This window comes from Bos grunniens, chromosome 13 (genome assembly GCF_055505025.1).
Source record: "Bos grunniens cultivar Pamir isolate PY7600 chromosome 13, Bosgru_T2T1.0, whole genome shotgun sequence".
NCBI lineage: Eukaryota > Metazoa > Chordata > Mammalia > Artiodactyla > Bovidae > Bos > Bos grunniens.
The window spans coordinates 35,810,038-35,830,497 of NC_141177.1; the positions used below are offsets into that span (position 1 = coordinate 35,810,038).

General features: G+C 36.6%; 1 protein-coding gene across 18 annotated transcripts in view; it reads left to right on the forward strand.

Annotated features, from left to right (window-relative positions):
* The window catches only part of GPCPD1 (glycerophosphocholine phosphodiesterase 1), a 66,991-nt gene extending 46,861 nt beyond the window's left edge, over positions 1-20,130 (forward strand). For 14 of the 18 annotated variants that reach the window (XM_086333461.1, XM_086333469.1, XM_086333468.1 and 11 more), the window contains 7 exons: positions 539-578; positions 5,756-5,817; positions 8,004-8,069; positions 9,625-9,761; positions 10,225-10,360; positions 10,726-10,886; positions 16,496-20,130. In XM_086333461.1, the coding sequence (XP_086189587.1) occupies positions 539-578; positions 5,756-5,817; positions 8,004-8,069; positions 9,625-9,761; positions 10,225-10,360; positions 10,726-10,886; positions 16,496-16,685 (792 nt within the window). In that variant the 3' untranslated portion in view covers positions 16,686-20,130. Of the gene's footprint in view, positions 1-538; positions 579-5,755; positions 5,818-8,003; positions 8,070-9,624; positions 9,762-10,224; positions 10,361-10,725; positions 10,887-11,068; positions 11,535-16,495 lie in introns of those variants that run through there. The other 4 variants (XM_086333462.1, XM_086333479.1, XM_086333467.1 and 1 more) reach the window with 1 other exon arrangement.
* The last annotated feature ends 330 nt before the right edge of the window (positions 20,131-20,460 follow it).

The window sequence follows — 20,460 nt, forward strand, 5'->3', positions numbered from 1 at the left end:
ATATTCTCCTTGCCTGTGGGGATGACTATATATACAGCATGTGTAGAGTCTATGCTTTGGTTTTCTGTTCTATTAGGAAGAATGAGTTTGTGCTCATCCATCTGTCACCTTTAAGTTTCCATGGATCCCATCGGTTTTTGCTTTCATGAAGGAGACTGGACTATAAGTCTTTATAGGCCATGGGGACTAGCTATAATCTTAAGTTGTCTCTGGTCTGCTTTAGCTCTTTTTATTTCATACTTGACTTTCTATGCTATTGTTGATTTTTATACTTATTCTACTAAGATCCTTCTCTATTTTATTGATACCATATAATTTTACATGGTGATCCTTCCTGTTCTCATTAGATATAAAATATATACACTGATATGTGCTTATTCTTATTAAAATAAGTGCTTATTCTTATTAAAATAATAATTCTACATTTTGTTTTTACTAACTTGCAAGCTTTTCAAGCTATAGTTCTGTTAGCCATATCTTCATAAACTAAGGCCTTTTTTTAATGATTACATTTTGTATGTGTGTGTGTGTTTTCCAGCTCACTCATGTGACTGCACTGAAATCTAAAGATCTGAAAGGTATGTACCTATATGAAAACATTGTTTTCATTTCATGATTAGCATAATGAATTTTCTTATCTATTTTAATGTACTCTTTGTGACCTTAATATAATACTCAATTATATAAATGTAATGTTATAGATGGAAAGGCTTTACATATAATACTTGTCAAATGCATAGAAAGCATGATTTTTTACTTTTATGAGTTTTCTTAGCTTGATGATCAAAAATCCATTATTTTGTACTTACCAATCTTTCCACACATTCTTAAGCATTACAGAGTACAAGAGTGTATCAAATATGGAATATAGCCCTATATAGGTGTTTGAAACTAGCTCTAGCATTTACCAGCTATGACCTCCATCTTTGTGTTTAACCATTCTGTGCTTCACTTTCCTCAATGGATTATAAAATCCCTTTGTAATTCCACTTTGCTTTCTGCCCCCATAGAACTTAATAGTGTATGGCATTCATCTTAGCCTCAGTATGTCCTTTTCTAACCCTTTATTTTTATTTATTTATTTTTTACTTTACAATATCGTATTGGTTTTACCATACATCAACATGTATCTGCCACGGGTGTACACATGTTCCCCATCCTGAACCCTCCTCCCACCTCCCTCCCCATACCATCCCTCTGGGTCATCCCAGTGCACCAGCCCCGAGCTTCCTGTATCCTGCATCGAACCTGGACTGGCGACTCATTTCTTACATGATATTATATATGTTTTAATGCCATTCTCCCAAATCATCCCCGCCCCATCCCTCTCCCACAGAGTCCAAAAGACTGTTCTATACATGTGTGTCTCTTTTGCTGTCTCACATACAGGGTTGTTACCATCTTTCTAAATTCCATATATATGCGTTAGTATACTGTATTGGTGTTTTTCTTTCTGGCTTACTTCACTCTGTATAATAGGCTCCAATTTCATCCACCTCATTAGAACTGATTCAAATGTATTCTTTTTAATGGCCGAGTAATACTCCATTGTGTATATGTACCACAGCGTTCTTATCCATTCATCTGCTGATGGACATCTAGGTTGCTTCCATGTCCTAGCTATTATAAACAGTGCTGTGATGAACGTTGGGGTACACGTGTCTCTTTCAATTCTGGTTTCCTCAGTGTGTATGCCCAGCAGTGGGATTGCTGGGTCATAAGGCAGTTCTATTTCCAGTTTTTTAAGGAATCTCCACACTGTTGTCCATAGTGGCTGTACTAGTTTGCATTCCCACCAACAGTGTAAGAGGGTTCCCTTTTCTTCACACCCTCTCCAGCATTTATTGCTTGTAGATTTTGGATCGCAGCCATTCTGACTGGCGTGAAATGGTACCTCATTGTGGTTTTGATTTGCATTTCTCTGATAATGAGTGATGTTGAGCATCTTTTCATGTGTTTGTTAGCCATCTGTATGTCTTCTTTGGAGAAATGTCTATTTAGTTCTTTGGCCCATTTTTTGATTGGGTCGTTTATTTTTCTGAAATTGAGCTGCAGGAGTTGCTTGTATATTTTTCAGATTAGTTGTTTGTCAGTTGCTTCATTTGCTATTATTTTCTCCCATTCTGAAGGCTGTCTTTTCACCTTGCTTATAGTTTCTTTTGTTCTGCAGAAGCTTTTAATTTTAATTAGATCCCATTTGTTTATTTTTGCTTTTATTTCCAATATTCTGGGAGGTGGGTCATAGAGGATCCTGCTGTGATTTTTGTCAGAGAATCTTTTGCCTGTGTTCTCCTCTAAGAGTTTTATAGTTTCTGATCTTATGTTTAGATCTTTAATCCATCTTGAGTTTATTTTTGTGTATGGTATTAGAAAGTATTCTAGTTTCATTCTTTTACAAGTGGTTGACCAGTTTTCCCAGTACCACTTGTTAAAGAGATAGTCTTTTCTCCACTGTATATTCTTGCCTGCTTTGTCAAAGATAAGGTGTCCATAGGTGAGTAGGTTTATCTCTGGGCTTTCTATTTTGTTCCATTGATCTATATTTCTGTCTTTGTGCCAGTACCATACTGTCTTGATGACTGTGGCTTTGTAGTAGAGCCTGAAGTCATGCAGGTTGATTCCTCCAGTTCCATTCTTCTTTCTCAAGATTGCTTTGGCTATTTGAGGTTTTTTTTGTATTTCCATACAAATTGTGAAATTATTTGTTCTAGCTCTGTGAAAAATACCATTGGTAGCTTGATAGGGATTGCATTGAATCTATAGATTGCTTTGGGTAGAATACTCATTTTCACTATATTGATTCTTCTGATCCATGAACATGGTATATTTCTCCATCTATTAGTGTCCTCTTTGATTTCTTTCACCAGTGTTTCATAGTTTTCTATATATAGGTCTTTAGTTTCTTTAGCTAGATATATTCCTAAGTATTTTATTCTTTTCGTTGCAATGGTGAATGGAATTGTTTCCTTAATTTCTCTTTCTATTTTCACATTATTCGTGTATAGGAATGCAAGGAATTTCTGTGTGTTGATGTTATATCCTGCAACTTTACTATATTCATTGATTAGCTCTAATAATTTTCTGGTGGAGTCTTTAGGGTTTTCTATGTAGAGGATCATGTCATCTGCAAACAGTGAGAGTTTTACTTCTTCTTTTCCAATTTGGATTCCTTTTATTTCTTTTTCTGCTCTGATTGCGGTGGCCAAAACTTCCAAAACTATGTTGAATAGTAGTGGTGAGAGTCGGCACCCTTGTCTTGTTCCTGACTTTAGGGGAAATGCTTTCAATTTTTCACCATTGAGGATAATGTTTGCTGTGGGTTTGTCATATATAGCTTTTATTATGATGAGGTATGTTCCTTCTCTTCCTGCTTTCTGGAGAGTTTTTATCATAAATGGATATTGAATTTTATCAAAGACTTTCTCTGCGTCTATTGAGATAATCATACGGCTTTTATTTTTCAATTTGTTAATGTGGTGGATTACATTGATTGATTTGCAGATATTAAAGAGTCCTTGCATCCCTGGGATAAAGCCCACTTGGTCATGGTGTATGATCTTTTTAATGTGTTGTTGGATTCTGATTGCTAGAATTTTATTAAGGATTTTTGCATCTATGTTCATCAGTGATATTGGCCTGTAGTTTTCTTTTTTTGTGGCATCTTTGTCAGGTTTTGGTATTAGTAACCCTTTATTTTTGCACATGGCTTATCTTCCACCAAAATGTAAACCTCTCAAAGATGTGAAAATATTTTTATATTCCCTGAAAAGTTTATAATGTGGTTATAGTAGGTATTCATTAAATGTTTGTCTGTAGTTAGGATAACAGGATAGGTGTAATGCCTTTATAAAGACATTGTGAGGTGCCAAAAACTTCAGAGATATCCCTGGAGCATAAATATGACTTTGAAAGCTTGTAAATGTTTCATAACTAATGAATTTACTTTTAACTTATTTTACTGGAAAATTTTATGTAACTTAGTTTTTGAATTTGCATTGCATAGGATTAGTTACTTGTTGGTTTTGTTTTGCTTTTTGTTTGCTTTTGTTTGTTGGGGAGGTTTAAATCTTGATAGAAAATTTTTTTCTCTAGGAAAAAGTTCTGTGTACCTTGACATAATTGATTTTGGATTAAATGATAATGCTAACAAAGACACAATGGTACTTGTAGAGTCTCTTAATTTTTAAGTTACTATTTCAAGTAGAAGTATTAGCAAGATTCAGTTCAGTTCAGTTCTGTCACTCAGTCGTGTCTGCCTCTTTGCGATCCCATGAATCACAGCTCACCAGGCCTGCCTGTCCATCACCAACTCCCAGAGTTCACTCAGACTCATGTCCTTCGAGTCGGTGATGCCATCCAGCCGTCTCATCCTCTGTTGTCCCCTTCTCCTCCTGCCCCCAATTGCATGAGGTGGCCAAAGTATTGGGAGTTTCAGCTTTAGCATCAGTCCTTCCAATGAACACCCGGGACTGATCTCCTTTAGGATGGACTGGTTGGATCTCCTTGCAGTCCAAAGGACTCTCAAGTGTCTTCTCAAACTCCACAGTTCAAAAGCATCAATTCTTTGGTGCTCAGCTTTCTTCACAGTCCAACTCTCACATCCATACATGACCACTGGAAAAACCATAGTCTTGACTAGTTGAACCTTTGTTGACAGAGAAATATCTCTGCTTTTGAATATGCTATCTAGGTTGGTCATAACTTTCCTTCCAAGGAGGAAGCGTCTTTTAATTTCATGGCTGCAATCACCATCTGCAGTGATTTTGGAGCCCAAAAAAATAGTCTGACACTGTTTCCACTGTTTCCTAATCTATTTCCCATGAAATAGATGGCATCTGGTCCCATCTAAGTGATGGGACCAGATGCCATGATCTTCGTTTTCTGAATGTTGAGCCTTAAGCCAACTTTTTCACTCTCCTCTTTCACTTTCATCAAGAGGCTTTTTAGTTCCTCTTCACTTTCTGCCATAAGGGTGGTGTCATCTGCATATCTGAGGTTACTGATATTTCTCCCGGCAATCTTAATTCCAGCTTGTGCTTCTTCCAGTCCAGCGTTTCTCATGATGTACTCTGCATGTAAGTTAAATAAGCAGGGTGACAATATACAGCCTTGATGTACTCCTTTTCCTATTTGGAACCAGTCTGTTGTTCCATGTCCAGTTCTAACTTGCTTCCTGACCTGCATACAAATTTCTCAAGAGGCAGGCAAGGTGGTCTGGTATTCCCATCTCTTTCAGAATTTTCTACAGTTTATTGTGATCCACATAGTCAAAGGCTTTGGCATAGTCAGTAAAGCAGAAATAGATGTTTTTCTGGAACTCTTGCTTTTTTGATGATCCAGTGGATGTTGGCAATTTGATCTCTGGTTCCTCTGCCTTTTCTAAAACCAGCTTGAACATCTGGAAGTTCATAGTTCATGTATTGCTGAAGCCTGGCTTGGAGAATTTTGAGCATTACTTTACATAGCCCTTAATCTCAATGAGCTATAAAAAATAATTTCTTGCAACTTCTTTTACAAAGTATAATTTTTATAAGAAAATAATCACTGTTGAGGTCATAAAATTAGATGTTCCTATTAAATATTGTAAAGTGGTCTTCATAAAGGATGTTTATTTTGAAAATGGGGGTTTTATTGGTTAAAATTACTAAATACAAGAGTGTGAAAGGATCTCATAACTACTTCCTTAAGAATTTCAGGGAATGTCTTAGTGATAAAGTGGCATTAATCTACTGAGTTTTTATATTTAAAATTTCAGAATCTATGGTTGAAGAAGAAAATTCCTTTTCTGAAAATCAGCCATTTCCTTCTCTTAAGATGGTAAGTTCTTTAGATAAACTTCAGGTAGTGCTATCATTAATTCTTTTATATCTGAATAATTTATTTTGGTTTTTTAAATGGGCACTAAAAAAGCCGTGTAATGTAAACTAATGTTTGATGCTTTTTAGAGAAGATACATTCTTGTGTATTTGTGTACTTTTTTTTTTTGATGAGAAACTGATTTGCTCAGATGAATAAATTTCCTACCTCAATGGATTAATTTGGTAAGAACAGGAAATTCACATATTTCTGTATATAAACAGAGAGGAAAGGGCATAGAAAAGAGAGTACAGGGGGAAGTGTGATGATGGGAGAGGCATTTTTACGAAATTTAAGGCTGGTGTTTGGCTTTTAGAGAGAAATTCTCCAACCAAAGAATATAGTACCCTGGTTACTTAAAGTGAGATACAAATTTCAAGAATTCACTCTGAAAAAGTGTAACAAAGATTTAAAGATTTAAAACTAGACACAATTCATAAAGGAATTCCTTTGACAGGCAGGTCAAATACCCTCTTTGATCATGCTGAATCTGCTTTTGTTCTTGTTGGCTCCATTTCCTAATTTTCCTGTTCTCTACTGTATTTCTGATGATGTGTCAGCTACAGTAGTTTTCTTAGGCAAAAAAATAGGTAATACCAGTGTATCATGATTATTTACCCTCTAAAAAAGATGCTACAAGAGAACCCCTATCATAGTCATTGTCCTAATGCCTTTAGGTCATGGTTTGAATAATTTTTCAGATATTTGTGAAGCCTAGCTAAGTCATTCCTTCTAGTCCAAAATTCTAAAATCATTTGGTTCTTAGAAATTTCATGATTTCTGGACATGATTTCATAGAACAGAAAAACAGATTTTTAAAAAATGTGTATCAAAGGGTTCTTTTCTGATTGTGCATTAGTCCAGTAAAAATATGGCAGATATATTAAGTAAGGCTAAACATATCAGAGAACAAAGTAAAAAAAACTCACAGGAGATTAAGTACAGCTTGTTTTAGGTATCGTACTTTTCATGCAGCTGGTTAACGTAGACCGGGACTATATCCAAGGTCACCAGAATTCCAGGCTATATTCTTATTCTGTTTTTATTCTTTTACTTGCTATTATAAAATTAAATACCATATATACTGTCCATGTTAAGTGGTTTCTAAACTTTGAAATAAATTGTTCTAAATTCATTTTCTGCTTTAGCATGCTTGAGTATTTGACAGAACAAATTGGTGTTTGAATAAAAAATCAGCTGTTTGTACGTTAATAAACAAGCTTCATATTTTATTTTATTTTTTTAAATTTGGCTGTGCTGGGTTTTCATTGCATCCCATGGGCTTTCTCAAATTGTACCACAGGGACATTTCATTGAGGTGTGCAGCTGTAATAACTGTAGAAGCATGCAGGCTCAGTAGTTCTCTAGTTGCTCCATGGCATGTAGGATGTTAGTTTCCTGACCAGCAATCGAACCCACATCCCCTGCATTGGAAGGTGGATTCTTAACCAATGGACCACCAGGGAAGTCTCAAGCTTCATATTTTAGATTATATTTTCTTTTTCTTTTTTTTTTAGATTGTATTTTCTAGTAATGCCAGGGCAAGTGGTATTACTACATAGTGTCTAGATAATTTAGATAAATTGATACACTTATTTATATAAAGACTTTTTTTATTTATGAGCCTCTTTAACTTTAAAGATAACATCTTTCCAGGGAGTTATCACTGTGGTACAAGTTAAGTATCACCACCTTAAAAACAAGCTAGAAATTATATTTTTTTGTATATCTTAGTAGACTGTAATGCCTGGATGCGATTCAGAAAATATGACAGACGTCCTTTTAAATTCATGAGGCTCCTTATCTGCTCACTTTAGTTGTTCAGTACTAATAGTGAGAAGAATTTTAGGTTAGGATCATCTCAATGTTAAGTAGTAATCAATTATCACATGCTAAAGACCACTGTCTTTGCTATTTAATTTGTTTTGACTTTCTTATTCAATTTAATCATTAACCAGGTTGTCAGTTTGAGTATAAGAAAAGATAGTGGTTTTTACCAGCGGCACAAAGCGCTTTATCCTTACTAGTGATACGTTTTCTTACAGGTTGCTTTTTGTAATAAATTTGTTTTTCTTTTTTTCCTTCTTATTCTACCATTCATCTCACCAAAAATAAACAAAATTTACCACCAACAAACGCACCTCTAGGTTTTAGAATCTTTGCCAGAAGATGTCGGGTTTAACATAGAAATTAAATGGATCTGCCAACAAAGGGTAAGCTGTTCTCCATGTGACCCATTCTTCTTTCCTCCCTCTTGTTTCTTTAAATGCATTGATTCTTGTCTCTTTGTTTAGTGGAATAAGTGACACTGAAATCTTATGGCTTCTTCCAGCAGGCACAGTGCTTGTTAGACCTTTTAAATAAAGCGGAATTTACACTTATTTCAGTTCTTAAAAGTAGTTATGGAGTGGGTAGCCTTTCCCATCTCCAGGGGATCTTCCCAACCCCAGGACTGAACCCAGGTCTCCCGGATTGCAGGCAGATTCTTTACAAGCTGAGCTACCAGGGAAGCCCAAGAATAGTGGAGTGGGTAGCCTATCCCTTCTCCAGCGGATCTTCGCGACCCGGGAATCAAACCGCAATCTTCTGCATTGGAAGCGGATTCTTTACCAACTGAGCCATCAGTTATGACGAAGCCCAGTTATGATTACATTATAGTAGAAATTCCAGTTTACATGCTTCTCATGCGCACAGTAATATGGACAATTTCTGTGACTTGTAAAAGGAACAGTGAGAAATCTAACCAGTCAGAACTTAGTAACTGATTAGTTTTTGTTTTTTTTATCCCCATCTCAATATATACCTTAAATAATTGCCTAAGCAGTTTTCTGTGAAGTGGCAATAGCTAGTAGTAATTAATTAGGAAAAGAAATTTCTGCACACATGTCTAAAATTTAGTCATTCTTTTGTTCAATAAAGAATTATTTATTGAAAAGCTGCTACTGTGCTTAAATGGTGAAAAAGAGCCTTGACTTTATGCAGCCTAGTAGTGTTCTACTCCAGGAAAACAACTAACTCTTGAATGTATCAGATGGGGCTGCATGCTAAGAGTGCTGGTTGGGGTGGGGGACATTGGAAGTAGTTAATCCAGGCAATTCTGGTATTTGTTTTGGTCAGAATAATCAAAACTGTCCTAAAGCATGTCTTTTACATCGCTATTTATGATAAGCTGGTCCTGGCTAACATGTTTTTCTTAGTACTTGATTTTTAAGTTTTCAGAGCTTTTAGAATAACTGTAATGGACTTCACTTTCACTTTCATGCACTGGAGAAGGAAATGGCAACCCACTCCAGTGTTCTTGCCTGGAAAATCCCAGGGATGGGGGAACCTGGTGGGCTGCCATCTATGGGGTCGCACAGAGATGGACACGACTGAAGCGACTTGGCAGCAGCAGCAGCAATATGTCTAAGACTCAAGAATGAGATTTTTAACTAGTAATTCTTAATTACCAGGGATTTTTGGCTAGTGAGTTAACAAATAAAGTGGAGTCTTTTTGTCCACTTACAGTTTGTGAAGATTATATAAAAATATTTTTAAATTACAGTAGATTTCAGATTTTCAGAATTTTAGCTTTTATTTTGTTAAACTTTATTAAAGCAAAAGTCAATTGATGTTATAATCACTTTGTATCTGTACCTAATTATAATAATTCACAAAGGCCTTTGCTTTCCATATCTGTAAAATACTAGTTGGACTGTTCTCAAGAATTTTTCTTAGTACTGTGATTCTAGGGTATTTAATGACTTTTGTTTTCCTATTCTTCCATAGGATGGAATGTGGGATGGTAACTTATCAACATATTTTGACATGAATCTGTTTTTGGATATAATTTTAAAAACTGTTTTAGAAAATTCTGGGAAGAGGAGAATAGTATTTTCTTCATTTGATGCAGATATTTGCACAATGTAAGTAGTTTTTTTCTCCTGTATACTTAGACTATAGCTAGGATTTAGAGTAGGATTACTGCAGTAGGAGGTAAGGAAGTGGTCAGCCTTCACCCTTGATTTGTCTTCTGTATTGCATTTTATATATTCTCTACTGAGATGCCTTGTACACCACTGGGTTGGAGCACCTCACACCCTGTGTTTCATTTTACAGACATTAAATCCTCCTTACCGAATTGTAATCCCTCAGGGGCTTTCTTTTGGCCCATTTCTGAGAGCATTTTAACTCTTGTATAGAATAATTTAATTTTTTCTTTTCTTTTTTTTAACTTAAAGGCAATGTATGTTAATGCTTGTTATACCTCTGTAACGAGTATGCCTTTAATTTTTTTTCTTTATATTTTTAGTATTTTCTCAAATTTCAAAGCCATATGTTATGGTTATCTGCCCAGTGAAAAATATTTTTTAAATTGTCTTTTTTTAGGGTTCGGCAAAAGCAGAACAAATATCCCATATTATTTTTGACTCAGGGGAAATCTGATATTTACCCTGAACTCATGGACCTCAGATCTCGGACAACCCCCATTGCAATGAGCTTTGCACAATTTGAAAATCTACTGGTAAGCTATGCTTGAATTTTTAATATTTATTTTTTGAAAAATGTTTTAGAGTAATAGTAAGTAAAATTATATATTAATTTAACATCTGAGTGGTTAGTTTTGACCTATGTATAATGAGCAGATAGCTCTACATAAAATGAAAATATTAAATTACAGACTGAAAAGCAGTTAAATGACTACTACTGACAAAAATTTTCTTGCAGGCCTAGGTTAAGTATGTTTTGTAGTTTAGTGTTCTGAGTGGGTTTTATGAATCATCTTCCCTGTCCATTCTACTTTACAGAATACTAATATAGAGTATGACCATTTAGAATTTGTAGTTAATAAGTTACTTTTTCATGAGTAACTTATTTTTCATCTTTTAGGGGATAAATGCACATACTGAAGATCTACTCAGAAATCCGTCCTATATTCAAGAAGCAAAAGCTAAGGGACTGGTCATATTCTGCTGGGGTGATGATACCAACGATCCTGAAAACAGAAAGAAATTAAAGGAATTTGGAGTTAATGGTCTAATTTATGATAGGTATTTGTTTTTTATGAAAAATTTTCATGGATTGTTAGAAGAGGAAAAGTAGTATAATTATCTTAACATTTATTTGTCAGTGAAATTTTTTCACACTTTGGAGTATACCACAGTCACTTGGGAAGTTTGTTAAAAATTCAGATGATTGCTCACTAACCTGGATATATTGACTCATCTTGCAGGTGGAGGTGGCTGTTTGCCCTAAACCTGTTCTCTGTCTGCAACAACTTTCTTGGTGGTCTCATCCTGTTCTGTGGCTTTTCATACTATGTACATCCCTCTAAGTCAGTCCTTGCCCTCCATGAGGGCAAGGCTTTGCCTGTTTTGTTCACTTTGGTATTGCCAGATTTTTGGACAATACAATAGCTTAAGTAATTTGTTTTTAAATAAATTTACTGGTTGTTTAAAACGTAAGTCTGAGATCTCTGAGAGATGAAAAGGTTGCTTAGTGTAAAGAAATCTGGGGTTAGAAGGTTTACTCTGCTGAGGGGGTTTAGTGGGCTTACTAATACTTGAGCAACATCAAGTAAGTGATAAAATTTGTTACCAGACCTGCTTTAAAAAAATACAGTCCTTGGATTTAGTTCGTATTACTGTTTGTTGTATAAAGTTATATTGCTTGCTTAATAAAGCTTTCCCCACCCCTGCTATTTTGTCTGAACTAGTCTTGTCTTAAAACTACAACCCGGATAATGCCTGCCTTTTAAAGTATTTGGTTAATATTTCTTTAAGCTGCATAATTCATGATTCTTTTTATTAGATGTTTCCATCTAATTAAAGGAAAATTAAAAATTTTAAATTGCAATATGATGAAAGTGCTTTATTTAGCAAATTTTGAGGGAATATTTCTTTGAGGAGGAGGAAGGAATGATTGCAAACATTTTCAGGTAAGAAAAGTATATTGTGAGATTATACCATGTACAGCTTTTGTAGAGTATAGAAATTTTAGTCAGATCCTTCATCCAAAGGGCCCTACTTGGTTGTAGCAAACACTGACCTTGCAAGGAAAACAGGAAGATACTGTGTGATATATATAAAAGGCCAAAACAAAGTGAGTGCTTCCTGGCACAGGGTCAACAAAAATAATTTTAAAGAGGAAGCAAGAGATATATTTGAGCATGGGTGGTGGTGGTTAAATTTGCTCTGACAGATTTTGCATTTTAGGCAGAGGTGAGAGCAGGCACCAGGGCAGGACTGTGTTGAGGGTGTGTGTGGGGGATGTTGAGGTGGCCCAGCACTGGGCTTCTGCTTGGGCCCAGTGAGAGGTGAGAGACTGGGTAGGGTCAATTTTTATTATTCTTGGAAGTTTTTTCTTCTTTTTAAAAAAATTTTAGTCAAAGTATTACATGTATATATATAATCAACCGTACTTATATATATGAACTACATATATATGTGTCTTCTGTGTGTGTGGTGTGTGTGTGTACGTACTTCACATAGTTCAACAGTCCTGGGAATTCCCTCGCGCTCTGTGCTTAGGAGTTAGTGCTTTCATTGTCAGTGACTTAGGTTCAGTTCCTGGTTGGGCAGCTAAGATCCTGCAAGCAATGAGGTGCAACCAAGAAAAACCTAGCAGTCTTTCCTAGCTCTTTAATTGTCCCTGAGTTCCTGTGTAAATTTTTTTTAAAACTGTTTCTTATGGTATTTAAGGTGCTTATTGCTATTATTTTTTCATTATCAAATTTAGACATATTGAAGATTTAAATGATTCAGAGCCTTTGTTTCATTTTACATGGGGGAGAATTGTGATGTGTTTTAATTTATCAAAACCAGTCCTGTTTTTACAAAGGCATTAACAGATTTTAGATTTAATCATGGTTTTGTGATTTATTATCTTATACAAGCTGCTATTCTTAATTTGCTGATATTTGGAATTTCTGCATTTGTAGTAATGACTAAGATGGCCTTTAATTTACCTTTATCGGGTAAAGGTAAATTACCTAATTGTCTAATTTTGTCTAATTTTGACATGAGGATAATACTTGCCTCATACATTAAATTGAGCAATGTTTCCTCTTTGTGTACTGTGCCTGCTCAAATTATTTAAAAGAATTCAGTAACAGAACCCACATTTAAAGAACATTATTATTAGATATGAACTCACTTGTGTGCCCCTCTCTAATTATATTCCCTTACCCCCTCCCTCAGATATAACTGATTATCATATTATTCTCTTAAAATTTGTTAAATTCTTATTTTTATTGCTAGACAATATAACATTTAGTTTTTCATGGCTTTAAACTTTATTTGTACTCTTTCCCTACTTGTTACATTCTTAATCTACAAGTGTGTACCTGAAACTATTAAATAAGTTAAAAAGATTATGGTCCCTGAGTATTTATGTATGTGTGCTTTTTTAAATGATTGTGCCATTGGCTTGCACCTTTTCTATGTTAGTCTTAACTTTCTGGACTAATTTTGTGACCCGCTGGGTCTCTAGCTCAGCATAAGGCATTTGTCTGTGGATTAGGCATTGGAAATATAATAGGAATATGGGCACATGGAGCGGGCTTTTCTGTGCTTGTTCTGCTCACTGGAGCCTCCTAAGAGTTCTCAGGAGTAGGCCAGCCCAAAATAAACCTGTCAAGTAGAGTGGAAACTGAATCAACAAATGTTAAATGGTTCAGGGCATTCTGTAGGTTTCAAAGCTGGTAGGATAGGCAGGGGCTCTTTTAGAGTGTTGCTGCTGCTGCTGCTAAGTCGCTTCAGTCGTGTCCGACTGTGCTAGCCCACAGCAAGCCTGTCCATCCATTCAGTCTTCTTCAGTAACATTGCTTGACTTTGGGTACAACTGCCACGCTGAGCAGCAGTTCTTAGGTCACAGCTCCTGTTTCCTGTAGTCCAGATCTTTTTCTCTCTTGCTTTACAATCATTTTTATCGAACACGTAGTTCAGTATCTTCTTGAGAAAGGAGGATGGAAAGCCTGAAGTCTTGCATGTCTGGAAGTGGCTGGGCATAAAATTCCATGTTAGAAATCATTTTTTTAAGACGTTTAAAAGCATTTTTCCATTATCTTCACAATTCCATTGTGCTATTAAGAAATATGAAACCGTGTTGATTCCTACTCCCTCACATGTGATTTGTTTGTTTTCCAGAATTCTGGAGAATCTGTGCTTTTGTCTCTAGTGTTCCAAATTTTCATAAAGATGGTCTTGTGGGTCTCGTTTTACCCATGTGCTAGACACTTGGTATCCCTTTTATTTTTCTTTATAGAAATCCTTTCATTTGTATATTATATACTCTTCGACCAGATTTAAATTCTTAGCTTTTTTCCTATTTTATATCTTTGTCTTTTTGTTCTACTTTCAAAGATTTCGTCAACCTTTGTGTCTGCTTATCCTGTTGAGTTTTTTGTATCTGCTGTCGGAAAAGGCAGTGGCGCCCCACTCCAGTACTCTTGCCTGGAAAATCCCATGGACAGAGGAACCTGGAAGGCTGCAGTCCATGGGGTTGCTGAGGGTCCGACACAACTGAGCAACTTCACTTTTACTTTTCACTTTCCTGCATTGGAGAAGGAAATGGCAACCCACTCCAGTGCTCTTGCCTGGAGAATCCCAGGGACGAGGGAGCCTGGTGGGCTGCCGTCTATGGGGTCGCACAGAATCGGACACGACTGAAGCGACTTAGCAGCAGCAGCAGCAGTTGTGCTTTTAATTTTCAAGAACTGTCTTTTTTCCTCTGAATGCTCCTTTTTATGTATGTATTTAAAAAATTCTGTTCTCATTTGATGAAATTTCTATTTCTCTGAAGTCATTAAGGATCACTTACAAAATTTTTTTTTTCTTCTCTTTTGCTCACTATCTCACATGTTAGAAGATTTCCTCAGATATTTAGAAATCTTTGGTTAAGGAACTGGTATCTAAAAAGCTTGTTGAAAACTCCTGAGTGTATGAATATGGCTTGTGAAATCTCACTGTGGAATAATATGTGTGACCCCTTTGGTCATACATCTATCATTAGATTAAAAACTTTGCTTTTTGATTGGTCAGATTCCTCCTAGAAGACTCTGTAATATATTGTACTTAGAGGATACAAGTCTGGCTGCTCAGTTTGTTGGAGTCAAGTGAGGAAAGAGAGATGGGTGAAGGGCATGTCTCTGTGTTTAGAATTTGTTGTATTTGTACCCTCTCTAATTTCCCTGATGCTGATGGCTATTTTATAAAACGCCTCAAACTCTCTCACCTAGTCTTCTCCTTCATTTGACCTGGACCAAGTAGGGCAGGGGCAGCCTCCACAGCAGGGAGTTAAATGGAAGGGAACCACTTGCTACTGCTCAACCTTCAGCCCATCCTCCATCTTTGAGCTCCTTCCTCCCCTTACCCAGTTCCAGAGGAGTCTGGGCTGCTTTTAACTCAACCCTTTTCATTTTTTCAACTACTAGCTTGTGGTTTGGACTTTTCTATTCTGCTAACTGAAGTACTTTATCACTTATCCATCTGTTTAACAGCTTCTAAAATTTTGTTGCTGTCTCTCTTTGGTTTTTCTCATATTTAGTGAATTTTCTCTCAATACCCTTATTTTATTTCTAACAGGATATAGGGAGTGAACTTAGATGCTTCTATTCAGTCTTGATCCAGAGATCACTCTTCATTATTTTATATATGCCTTTAATTGTCTTTGTGTTAGAATAGTGAAATATTTCATAAAATCAATACTTGAAAAATCTTGTTTAAGAAAATTCTCCCTATTCTGATGTCATAGCAGCTTCCCAGGTGGCTCAGTGGTAGAGAATCCACCTGCCAATGCAAGAGACACAGGAGATTTGGGTTCGGTCCCTGGGTTGGGATGATCCCCTGGAGGACAGTATTCTTGCCTGGAAAATCCCATGGACAGAGGAGCCTGGTAGGCTACAGTCCATGGTGTCGCAAAGAGTCTGAGCACTGCTGAGTGGCTTGATGTCATAAACAGTTAGTGCCTCACATAAATTGTCTGGTTTTTAAAACAGTGAAAGGCCTTCCTTGCTGTGCTGGTGGGCAGTGCTAGTACCGTCATTGTCACTTGGGGCTCTCAACTCTAGATACATCTGTTAGTGCTACATAGCTTTAGCATAATTTTCACACTGGTGAGTAGTCCTTTCTTTTTTTTTTTTTTTTTAAATTTTAATTTAATCTTAATGTTTTGGCTGCATCGTGTAGCACGTGGGATCTTAGTTCCCCAACCAGGGCTGGAACCCATGTAGCCTGCAGTGGAAAGGTGGGTTCTTAACTACAGAACTGCCAGGGAAGTCCCGAGCAGTCCTTTTCATCTTGATCTTTAGTGCTTTGAAGTCAGAACCGGGTATGAATTCCAGCTCTACCTTGTAGTAAGTTCCCATCTGTCAGATAAGGCATTGCTGATTGATTAACCTGAAGAAAAGATACTTGAAGAATCATGAGTAAGCTACAGATTTCATTTTCTGATTCAATTTATAATCAGCTCTTTTGCTTCAGGGTCGCAAAAAGGCAGTGAGTAGACTGGAAGAAATGTTTTTAAATAGAACTGATGCTTATATCTTTTAAGAAAAAATTAAGACTTTGTAGTATAGGTGTTCTAGGCATTCTGTAGGTTGTCAGATCCTAAGTAAGCCATAAAATTACCTATTTTATGTTTTGTGTTTGTCTCATCATAGGATATATGATTGGATGCCTGAACAGCCAAATATATTCCAAGTGGAGCAGTTGGAACGCCTGAAGCAAGAATTACCAGAGCTTAAGAGCTGTTTGTGTCCCACTGTTAGCCGCTTTGTTCCCTCATCTTTGTGTGGGGAGCCTGACATTCATGTGGATGCCAATGGCATTGATAACGTGGAGAGTGCTTAGCGTTTACTGGGTGGAGACCATTTGGGGCATGCACCGCTATTCTGGGTATTCACTTTTCATCACTAAGCACTGTTTATCTATGCCTTTTAGGTTTTCATTCCAATGAAGCAATAATGAAGTATTTTCTATTTCATTACAGTTCTTGCTAGAATTTCAAGTATGCTATTTAAATCACTTGGCCAGGTATAATTACCAGTCAATCTCTTTACACGAGAATATTTATTGGTTGGTAAATATTTTAAACTAAATGTGTAAATGTATAATGTTAAACATAGAATTTCGGAATTAACTATATAAATATCTCATATTTACACTTAGTACAGCTTTTTATTTGATCAGGTCGGAAATACTTACCACTCAGAAGAACATGGCTATGCATAATTATACCTGACCATGGGAAAAATAAGTACCTCAAATGCATGTATTTGCACTGGTGATTCCAACTGCACAAACCTTTGTGCCATCTGTGTGTATATGTATTTTTCACATGAATTGACATGCACACCATTTTCATTCAGTATGAACCTTGAGGCTGCTGCCATTTTCCCATTTAACCAAACCGATACCTGTGTAAATAGCCTAAAGGTGATCCTTGAAAACTTGTTTCATATATCTTTCAGAAGTTATTTTGCATAAATATTAAAATTCCAAAAAGCTGCAGGGTAACTTAATGTATAAAATATTACAAGTATGGATTGCAGACTTCATACAATAGATGATAGTGTATAAATTCTATTGAATGCATGCTTTCTGTTTTAAGCATGAGACTGTACACGTTTACTGTAAGTCCTTGCATCTGTGGTGCTAGGTGAGTGTGAGAAGGTGTCAAGGACTGAAAAAATATTTTGTTGCCTAAAAAAAAAAAAAAGGAAAAAAAAGTTGTCTGTAGGCATGTTAAATATGCTTAAGTGTGTCTCTCTCTACCTATTACACACCATTGCTTTGTGGATTTGTTTTATGTATGTGTGTGTTTACAGTAGATAAAACCCTGTGCAAAAAATAAATGACCTGAATTCTCATTGGTATTCTTTATTGGTTAATGAATGTCATGCATGTAATTTATTTAGAAATGTAGAAGATGCTACTATATGTGTATGTGTATTATTAGGATTATACAAAGGTTTCTTTTATTAGAAGCAGATTGTTTTGGCATAACTTATGAGTGAATGTTAAATAAAATACACAGATTTATTATATTCATTATAAAATGAAATTTCAAGATGTTACTTTTGTAAAATTGGTCCCTTATTATTATTATGAGATATTGGAATTTAGTGTCCACCCTGAAAGGATGGCTTATTTGTATACAGCTTTTACTTCATGTAGGCAGTTTATTCATTACTGATATGATTTGGTAGTAGCTGAGAACCTAAAAGTTCGGTTGTATGTTGTATCTTTACTTTTTTAAGCTGAGTAATGCAGTTTTGGCCAGATCTTAATTGTGTTGAAGATAGGCTTTAAAATCCTCTGGTACTCTGTTTGTAACACTGATATTTAATGGAAAATAGTTTAGGAAATGGAGTTTTCTGCAGGGATTTTATATACTTTTCTCATGTTGAAAGGATTTTGCAACACTGTGTGTGGAAATTAACTTGGTATGAACTAGGGACTTTTAGAAAACTTCTGAAAAAGAATTACTTTTTTTGATCTACAGACCTGGTATAACACAGTTACCATTACTTTATGATAACTCGATTAGCCATATGTGTGTTTCTAGTCCTGTTTGTTTGCTCCTCCCCTGTGCCTTTTTAGTTCCAGCTCCATTTTGAAGACTTGCAGATCATAAATGGAAAGAAGAGGAACAGGAAAGGAAGTGATGTAGGGGTCAGTTTCCTCAACAGTATAATTTGCTGAGTAGAGCTTACAGCCACTGCTTATGACAAGGACAGAACCTCACTGCTCACTTTCTCCTGTCTCTTGCTGACCTTACAAACACCAGGGTTGCTGCTGCTGCTGCTAAGTCACTTCAGTCGTGTCCGACTCTGTGCGACCTCATAGACGGCAGCCCACCAGGCTCCCCTGTCCCTGGGTTCTCCAGGCAAGGACACTGGAGTGGGTTGCCATTTCCTCTCCAATGCATGAAAGTGAAAAGTGAAAGTGAAGTCGCTCAGTCGTGTCTGACTCTTAGCGACCCCATGGACTGCAGCCTACTAGGCTCCTCCATCCATGGGATTTTCTGATTAACTCATAGCTAGCAGTAGCTTCCCTTTTTATAGAACTTCCATATCACTAGCTGTTGCCCCATACACTCTGCACTAGCTATACTGTGACTGTATTAGGCCCTCGCCATGTCGTATTCCCACATTGCTCCCTGTCTGTAGCCATGTGCCTTGCCTGGAAGCCTTTTCTGCCCCTGATACTTTCTCCTTGCTCACACTCATTTCTCCTTTAGCCCTTCATCAACCTCTCTGCTGCACCCTTGCCAAAACTTAGAAAGGGATGAATCCACCTTTTTTTAACTCCATGGCCAAATGTTCATTCCTTGATCATGTCATGCAAAATGGTACATTCTTGGTAGACACAGTTAATGTTCATCTCACCACGTTGCAGGCTCTTCAAGGGTAGGGACATTGTTTTACAAATTTTTATTTCCATAGTGCATGGGGACATAGTAGAAAAGAAGCGTTGGAATTTTGAGGATAATATAATTTGTATCAAATTACTTTTGAGTTAAGAGATTTAATTTACTAAGATGTAAACTTTGAGTTGGTTTACATTTTGCAGTGAGTTGGTTTACATTTTGGCAGTTGGAATAGTTTATTAATGTCAACTTTAAATGTAGAAGTATAATGTTAAATTATTTTATATTTTTTGGAAATCTAGTGAAATGTTTGATAAAATGCTGCCATTATTCTCTGATTTTTTTCCATTATCTGGAATTATGTACTGTAACTGAATGTAAGTATGAGGAACACAGTTCATTCCTGTGTCAGTGGTGCCTGAGGGCTGCCACCGCCACCTGTTTACCTCACTCCCATTGCTCCTTGTGACATTTGTCTTTCTTCTCCCCTCCGAAGCCCATACTTAAGCCTACCTCAGCACCGCTTTCCTTGACTTCCTTCTGCGTTCAGCTCAGGTGCCACCAGCTCAAAAACCATTCCTCTGCTTTTGATCAGAATCATGATGCAAACAAGTACATACAGCCTCTAAATCTCACAATTTTGCAGCTGGGGTAGTAAACCCAGACAAGTTAACTGACTGACTGGGTTGGGACTACAACTGGGCTTTGTGACTCCCAGCCCTGTGTTCTTGGACTATCCTGCCCTCTGAATTTTTGTGGCATTTGTTAGCATATGCTTTCTTGTACCCACTTTTTATGTGCCTGTTCTATTTCCCTTATAAGATTGTAAGCCCCTTAAGGGCAAGGACTTCTTTGCGTTTCTAGCACTACCATAGTGTTCTATATTTAGATATGAACTAGATGAATAAATGGTGGAGACTACAATCCTAGTTTCCTAACTCAGATTGTTTCACAGTATACATATGTTTTTGTATGCTGTGCAGCCATTTTGTCTGAGTGTGTGTGCATGCATGTGCATGTGTGTTGGCATGTTTAAACATGGAGTTCTCACTCCACCCCCAGTTTCTTGGGGTCACTTAGTTTATGGGTTACCATAACTAATTTTCTCCTTCGTGCTGAATGAGGACAGTCATGGGAATGAGTGGCAGATAAGGTAGATTTCTCCCAGGCCTGTCCCTTTCTAGGGCAGTACACCTATATCCTGCAGTGGGTGGCTGAATCAGGTACTGCCTGTGGGGCCAGTGCTCATGAGTC